Genomic DNA, 7,850 nt, shown 5'->3' on the forward strand with positions numbered 1-7,850 from the left:
ACACAGGATAAACTACAGTGGAGATTTGTGATATCAGAGATCACGGTCATGTTCAGGTCACTGTGTCGCTGCTGTGAGTCACGTGACATGTGATGATGTGTACAGTGCTGTATTGTCTTTGTAATGCGTGCACGTTGGTGTACATTGAGCATACTATACTACATGTATGTGAAAGTGCTGATGGGACTCCCCGAAGTGCCCTTTTTCTCAGCGGCAGTGGAAACCCGCAGTTACAGGAGAACAATCCAGCGCTCGGCCTTTGTTGCGACACCGCTCATTGTCCGTGCTGTTGTGTGTGTGTGTGTGTGTGTACCGTTTGTGTACACATGCGTGCAATTGCTGGCTGGTATAAATAGCGTGGGACGTGTGCCGGCCTCTGATTATGTGATAGACGATGGCTGTACCCGGACCTCCTCTGCTCCTCCTTCTCTCTCTGCTGCTGCCGCTGCTGTTGAGCAAGGCATCTCTGCCTGCAGCTGCATACACGCTCAACCCTGGGCGACGGCCGCAGCACAAGATCCTCCACCTGGGTGAGGGCAAACGCATGCACAAACACACACCTCCAAGCCTACTTTGACCTGAACATGTGTGTTTGAAGAGCTTCGCCGTGTTCTCTGCTCCTCTCAGACTGGCCTCGGGACTGCGGCATGGCTCACTTCAAGCCAAACATGGGCGAGAGGATTGTGTCTGGGAACGAGGCCAGACCTCACTCGTGGCCCTGGCAGGTCTCTCTGCAGGTAAATTTGCCTTTGTGTTGGTGTGGTTCAGTATTGGGACGTCTTGAAGTGACTGCAAGAAATGTCACTTACAAAACTCCCTGGCCAAACTCTCTTCTAGGGTTGCGATTGATGTTTACAATTTATATTTTAAGAGTAGGCCTACAAAACCTCAAAATAGAGAAAAATCCATGAAAAGTTCCCATAGGCCACGGTGATCGTTTCAATTGACTTGTGTCATCTGTCCAACTGTCCAAAACCACAAAAAAACAGCACATTTATTCCATTAAAATGTGTGTGAAACAGAAATCCGGCGAACGTATTGCCATCTAAATAGCTTTACTTCTACTGTCTACACTTTGAGGTCAGGTAAACTCTGTTCAAACAAGAAGTGTTCTTCATCAGGAACTCTTGTATCGTAGTTTTGAGCCTAATCTTGGTTTTGATTTTAGGTTCGTCCCAGGGGAAGTAAACATTACATCCACGTCTGTGGAGGAACTCTCATCCACAAGAACTGGGTCCTTACTGCCGCTCACTGCTTTCAAAAGTAAGAAACCGTTCACAGAGGAGCAGATTTAGTTGAGATTTGAATATGTTCTCGTGAGAAAGACAAAAACACACGGGCCTTGCTTAAAACATTTGGTTGGCCAATTAGAGGTAAAGCTGAGGATGCTGGGAGCTGGAGGATCGTCGTGGGGAAGCACCGGCTGAAGCGCTCAGAGATGGCGGAGAGGACTTTCCCCGTGAAGAGAATCTACCGGCACGAGAACTTCCGCGACCCGACTCACAGCGAGCTGGACTACGACATCGCCCTGGTGAGGGCTGGCATGGAGATCGTCCCTTCAAACTTCATCCGCTACGCCTGCCTGCCGCGCAAGCAGATCAGCCTCGACCCAGGACAGTACTGCTGGGTCACAGGCTGGGGGGACACCCGGGGTGAGTGGCAGAGAGGGGCCAGAAGGAGGACGAGGAGGGGAAACGGTCATTTGGTCCGCTGATTCAATATTACCATCCTGAATGTTGTGCAATAGGAAGGGCCGGTGAATAGATAGGGTTCATCCTTTGGGGATAAATGTGAAAACAATGTTGCTGCCATCTGTCCAACAGTTCCGTCGAGCTAGCATTAATAAAAAGGTGGATTGAATTTAAATAGTTGTTCTTGAACACACTTCAGGCGGGAAGGAGAACGTGTCTCTCGCAGAAGCCCTGAACCAAGCCCGCCTGCCCATCATCGACTTCAAGAACTGCCGGCAGAAGAAATTCTGGGGCGAACGTGTCCGAGACTCCATGATCTGTGCCGGGTTCAGGGACACCGAGGGCCCGCCTGCTGCCTGCCAGGTAGGACCGAGATTCACAGACGGTGACGGAGGTAGAGGCGAGGATTCATTTTGACCTCCTCCACTTCTTCCTCCCCCAGGGCGACTCCGGAGGTCCTCTGCTGTGCCAGGAGGGGCAGGACCGCTGGGAGGTTCACGGCGTGGTGAGCTTCGGCCCGATCGGCTGCACCGTGGAGAACAAGCCCAGCGTCTTCACCCGCACCGCTGCCTACATCCCCTGGATCGAGGCCACGCGCATCAGGGACTTCTTCATGCACTAAGCGGGCGCCTGACTCGGGCAAACAAACTCTGCTCCGTTTTATGTCCGGCTGCAATCTAAAAGTCTCACAGCAACAACCGCTTCCAGATATAAATACACGTTGTGAATGTTAAATTGTTGTTTCCTAACACACCGTATTTCAGTCTGCACTATGCACTACTCTGCATAGTATTCACAACTCATCACCTTTTACATTCAGTCGACATTTACGCAATAAAATGTGTGAAAAAGCAAAATCTCTGTCAACATTTCCCCATTTCTTTAATATAGTTTTTGATACAGCGGATTTTACGGAGACACGCAAACAGCTTTACAGATGAAACCAACGCAAATTTGCTTCAATAAATATGAGTAGAGCCGACCAGCAGGCTTTGTTCTGCATTAGTGGATCGGAGTTGAATAATCTCTTTGCTCTCCTGCTAAAGAAAAGTATTTCAGTCCAGAATCAGAACATTCATCTGGTGATCCGCACACACCAGATGTCTTCTTACAAATAGTCTCTTTTAACCCAGATATCATGAGTTCGTTGATTTAAAAACTAGCATGAATGAAGACGACCAAGTCTCCCATATAAACAATGATATAACAAATGACGCATCTGACAGGAATACCTCAGAGTGTGAAGACAATTGAAGAGAGGGACGTATTGGACGGTCTAAATCTAGATTTCCAGTGGAATTTAGTCCAATCTTCTTTTTCATTTCATTCCCGAAGAATGCTCCTGGCTGCAGGGGGGGGGGGGGGGGGGCAGCGAACCCACTTCCTTGAAAAGCACACTGCATTTGACCAGAGTCTAGTCCCTCTTAGCGCTGTGGTTAAAGGCTGTGTGACATGTGGCCCTAATGTAGAAGCTGATGAGTGTGGTCGAGGGTTAATACAGCCTGGAGGAAGAGGAGGAGCCTGTGAGGTGGTCCCAGTTGTTGTAGAGAGCGTAGGCCCCAGACAAGGCTAAACCAGCCAGGCCTCCTCGTGCTACGCCCTTTAGGCCACCTGCAAACACAGGAGTGACAGAACGGCTGTGAGTGGACATAAAATAAACACGCGTTAAAAACATCTGTCCAACAGCAACTTCAGGAACTTATTATTATTATAATTTACCTAAAGTACCAGATGGGTCAACATAACTACTTCAGACACGAAGCTAATGTATCAACCTGGGTGTGCCTTCCAATACATATCTGCACATGTATTATATTATTCTGCCCTTTGAATGTAACAACTTGATACAGATAGTTTACATAGAATAAGATCAATAAGAATATAGAAGTGGTGACATTACAGTATTTATTACAACATAACCTTACCATGTATCAATTAAGTATTTACCTCATTACTCAAACAACAAGAATCGATATGTCGCATCAAATGGCTGTTAGACAATAACTCAAATACATTGACAGAAATGTTATCAACAAAAGTTACAATTATTTGTAGAGTACAAAATGCCAGACGATCCTCTGTTTCATCTTTTCAAATGTGAGGATTTGCAGCTTTTCTCTGTTAACATCACTTTCAAGTACGGCTTAAATAGGTTAACCAATAAATGAACAAAAAGGCAAAACATACAACCTCATTATAACACATCTGCAAACGCTCTTAGGTTAAAGTCAATTTCACGACACAGTCATGGCAGATATTCAAAAGACACTTACTGCCTGATTTAAAGAACATCCCAGTTAGCGTCCCAGCAGCCACAGTGTTGACGTCGTCCTCTGCTCCTCGGGCCTTCTCTATCGCCACACCAAATACACTGTATAGCAAAGCTGCAATGGAAAATAGAAATAAACAGTTTTACTTCCTTACACAAGAGTCATGGCATTCAAAAGAGGGACACTTTATTCACATAAACACAACATCCTTAAAAGTACTGGAATATTATACATTCAAATATAAATGAGATAATGCTTTCTTACATGCTGCAATGGGATTTTCATCTATTAGATTAGTGAATATACTACTTGTTTTTGTTGTTGCTACATTACAATGGTCTTACCAACAGAGCCAAGAGTGTTGGCCCATGAAGCCCCCTGTCTGGTCACCATGTTGAGAATCCTGGGGACAGAAAGCTAACGTTTAGAGGACAGATCAGGTGATCTTGGTGTAATACAGGAATAATACGACTGGTTCACTGAACTCTGTCTCCATACTTACTGTACATTACGAGGTTTTGACCATCCCATGTCTCTAGTGTCCTTTATGCTCATTCTGAGACCATTTACAGCTCCAAATGCTGCTCCTATAGTCAAAACAAAGAGGCAGAAAGGCCGAACGAGACATTAGGTTAAACTTTCAACTTATTCGCCAAAAGGTATGTGAAAAAGGTATGTGAAATTCACAAATCATGAGACACGATCTGCATAATCTGCAGCTCCTCTTTTCTGGGCAGGTTTTCACAACCCAGCTGAAGGGATTTGCTCCCATTCAGTCCCAAGGGCATTAGTAAGGTCACTGATTTGGGGCCAGAAGACTTGGATCATCTCAGTTCATCCATCAAGTGTTGGATGTCGATGTAAAGACTGCTTTCACACCTAACTCAAAGAAAATCAGTCCTGTATGGACCTTGCTTTATCACACTGAAACAGCAAAGAGCCTTTCCAACACTGTTGCCACTCAGTTGGATCCACACGGTTGTCCAAGTCTCATTGCATGGTGTATTCCACTCATTTAAACCAAGGGATCTGACTCAAAACACAAAGGGAAAAAACAGCCACAGAGGTGTAGAGAAAGTGATGAAAACTAAGTGTAGAGCAGCTGTGTCCACATACTTCTGACATATACAGTACGGTATTGATAACGCCCCGAACAAACTGAATATATTTAGTTTTAGGGACAAAGCATGTGTCACTAGATGTCACTGGTGTTACTTATCTCTTACCAGTTATGCACGATCCTCCAATGGTAAAGAAAGCCAGTTCAAACCTCCCTCTTGTTTTACTGGCACCTGTTGGGAGAATGAACTCATCCGTGTCCTAACAAAAAGATCAAGCCATTAATGTCACAAAAAAACTAATAAAAACACGTTAATTTAACACCAAAAACCGCTGTAGCTTACCTGAACCAGGTAACGGGGGTCGACATTGAGGTAAGGCGACAGAGGACTCATTCCAGTCACTGAAATCACAGACGACATGTGAGACATGGATGTATCGATACCGATGTATCTGCGGTGTGTTGCGGCCGTGAAGCTGAAGCTAACGACAGTAAAGTGGAAGCTTACAGGGAACACCGGCCAGCTCTGTGTTGGAGTACTCGGGTGAGCCGCCTCCAAAGAGACCCCCCATACCCCCTTTCATCCCTCCCGATCCCTGAGAGCTGCCGTCCATGGCTGGAGAGGATCCCGACCGGTCACCTGGTGGGAGCTGGGTCCGCGAACCGAGCCGATCTGGCTGACGTTAGCGTGCGCTAGCTATGACGCAACACTCACAAATCCAGAACAAACTGCTGAACGACGAGCGGCTGGATTCACCGACACAAACGACGCGGCCCTGTGGATCTGTACGTTGAATCAGAAGTGAGTCGTACAGGTGAAAACACCGGGTTTACGTTACGGACTGTTGAGCTAGGCTTGACGTAAAATCCCTGACCTCCAGCGTGCTGCTCTGTTGCCGTAAAGCAAACATGACGTTTAGCTGTCGTTACGTCAACACAATCTACCATGACATATGGGGGGAGGGGGCAGACAATACTGTCATAAATATAAATTGTATCTCATGATTTCAAGACCATAACTAATTCAAACGTAAAAAATAAAGCTGTAACGCTGTTTTGATAACGTCTGTAAGCCTTACGATTTTACGACACCTACAGATCTGGGAACTGTTTAGCTAAGCCAAGGACAGGAGGTATGGACTGCCGAGGACATCACCAAACTGACCCCAGGCGAAGGAGAGGAAACGTTATCACGACGTCGTTAAATTGATATAGATATTCGACGTAGTGAAAACGTCTCTCTCTTCCTCGCCTGGAGTCAGTTTGGTGATGTTCTGGGCTGTCCACATTGTATTTTTAAAGATATGATAAGTGGGGAAAGAAGAGCTCAAGTAAATGGTAAATGTAGCAATCATAATGTAAAACAACTTAAATGTAAGTGAAAACTTACTTATCTACTTATAATTAGATAAGTAAGTGCTTAAAAGTAGCTCCAGGAGTACTATCAGCAAAATGTATTGCTCTCCTTCAAACAATTTTTTAAAAACTCACATGAATCTGTCAAGTAAATAGCACTGGATGCCAAATAAGTGAAGTAAAAAACACAAAGTAGTGAACTAGACACAGGTTAAGTACCGTAAAGTTCTACGTATGCATCATGTTGCTTTTCATCAATACATACATGTATATGGATTATAAAATAAAATATATTAAATTATATTCCCAACTTTCTAATGACTTCATTAGTGATTAATCATGTTGTTTATAATGTTGAAAAATGGCGATCACATTTTTGTAGAACCTAAAAGGGATGTCTTGAAATTGCTCATTTTAAAGCTATCGACAATTACAACGGATAAATAGGGCACCCCTGGGGCTTTAGAAACTGACTATAAATAGAAATGGCACAGATTTAAAACTGACATAGGACCTCTAACATCTCTCTGTTATCTCTTTTTCACCTGTAATAAAGACACACAGACATGCCCCTCGACATTCTCATGTTTCGGAAACTGGTACAAGTGAATGTTTGGCATTAACTTAATTCACTAAAGACTAATAGTCTCAGCTCTATCATGCAGTGTTTTTCTGCACACCTGTTGCAGTTTATACATCTCCTCAGATAAAACAGTAGAGCTCCTGTCAAGCAACACAGGGAGGCAGCAGAGAGCCGAGAGTAAAACACAGACCAGCCATAAGAGTCAAACCTGTTGGTTCCGATGCTCCTCAGTCCTCACTCCAGTTACTCCTGCTTTAATTGAAGGATTTAAATTGGTTCTCAGGTCCAAGTACAATTTGAATTTGCTGGACTGTTTGCATCACTTGAAGTAGAGAGGGGGAGCTGGCTTGAATACACATGACACCTGTTGAGCCCTTGGAGGCATGATTTCTCACCTTGCAAACCTACAGGGTGCTCACCCATGATGCAACAGGGAGAGCACATGCACATGCACATGTACACGCACATCCATGCAGTGCAGCCCCGGGCCATCTGCTGCCGGTCAAAGGGACAGAAGCACTGAAGGAATTCTGTGTGTTGAATTTCACGAATAACAGAGCATCTTATTTGGATTCTGCCATTGTATGTGTGTATTCAGACGGGGCCAAGTGGAGCCATGAAGTTTGCCATTGTCGCCCAGTGTGGGTGTTTTCAGACTCTCTGGCATGATCTGTGAGTTAGTGTTCTCGATGTTGCTGCCCAGTGTGCCCACTGTCTTTCCCACAATGCTCCATTCAGTCCTGGGCCTCTCTCTCTCTCTCTCTCTTTCTCTCTAACTCTGGTCACACAGTCTCACACTAAGCTGCCACCCATTTTGTGCCTCTGGCTAATCATCATCATCATCATCATCATCATCATCATCATCACCATCATCGGGATACAAACAACAT

The 7,850-nt window shown here is 45.1% G+C and overlaps 2 protein-coding genes across 2 annotated transcripts; one reads left to right on the top strand and one right to left on the bottom strand.

The window, feature by feature from the left end:
• The first annotated feature begins 394 nt into the window (after nucleotides 1-394).
• Nucleotides 395-2,532, top strand: zgc:112285 (uncharacterized protein LOC561476 homolog). The gene is made up of 6 exons (XM_056429539.1): nucleotides 395-530; nucleotides 628-737; nucleotides 1,169-1,263; nucleotides 1,372-1,652; nucleotides 1,891-2,054; nucleotides 2,134-2,532. The coding sequence occupies exons 1-6, from the start codon at nucleotides 395-397 to the stop codon at nucleotides 2,311-2,313; spliced, it is 966 nt and encodes a 321-aa protein (XP_056285514.1). The 3' UTR covers nucleotides 2,314-2,532.
• A 24-nt stretch (nucleotides 2,533-2,556) lies between these two features.
• Nucleotides 2,557-5,913, bottom strand: timm23a (translocase of inner mitochondrial membrane 23 homolog a (yeast)). The gene is made up of 7 exons (XM_056429540.1): nucleotides 5,530-5,913; nucleotides 5,365-5,423; nucleotides 5,188-5,281; nucleotides 4,464-4,548; nucleotides 4,306-4,364; nucleotides 3,965-4,075; nucleotides 2,557-3,302 (listed from the first exon to the last, which is right to left on the bottom strand). Exons 1-7 carry the CDS (start codon nucleotides 5,633-5,635, stop codon nucleotides 3,184-3,186), a joined length of 633 nt encoding a protein of 210 aa, XP_056285515.1. The 5' UTR covers nucleotides 5,636-5,913; the 3' UTR covers nucleotides 2,557-3,183.
• Nucleotides 5,914-7,850: the final 1,937 nt, after the last annotated feature.

Source organism: Pseudoliparis swirei, chromosome 13 (genome assembly GCF_029220125.1).
Source record: "Pseudoliparis swirei isolate HS2019 ecotype Mariana Trench chromosome 13, NWPU_hadal_v1, whole genome shotgun sequence".
Lineage (NCBI taxonomy): Eukaryota > Metazoa > Chordata > Actinopteri > Perciformes > Liparidae > Pseudoliparis > Pseudoliparis swirei.

What these genes read in the sequence shown, in the direction of transcription:
- timm23a (XM_056429540.1), bottom strand. Translation starts at nt 5,635, where the DNA reads ATGGACGGCAGCTCTCAGGGATCGGGAGGGATGAAAGGGGGTATGGGG. An exon ending in TGGAGGATCGTGCATAACTG is followed by an intron (nt 4,549 to 5,187) that starts GTAAGAGATAAG and finishes TTTTGACTATAG; the next exon opens with GAGCAGCATTTGGAGCTGTA. An exon ending in CAACACTCTTGGCTCTGTTG is followed by an intron (nt 4,076 to 4,305) that starts GTAAGACCATTG and finishes TTTCCATTGCAG; the next exon opens with CTTTGCTATACAGTGTATTT.
- zgc:112285 (XM_056429539.1), top strand. Translation starts at nt 395, where the DNA reads ATGGCTGTACCCGGACCTCCTCTGCTCCTCCTTCTCTCTCTGCTGCTG. An exon ending in CCTGGCAGGTCTCTCTGCAG is followed by an intron (nt 738 to 1,168) that starts GTAAATTTGCCT and finishes TTTTGATTTTAG; the next exon opens with GTTCGTCCCAGGGGAAGTAA. An exon ending in GCCGCTCACTGCTTTCAAAA is followed by an intron (nt 1,264 to 1,371) that starts GTAAGAAACCGT and finishes TTGGCCAATTAG; the next exon opens with AGGTAAAGCTGAGGATGCTG.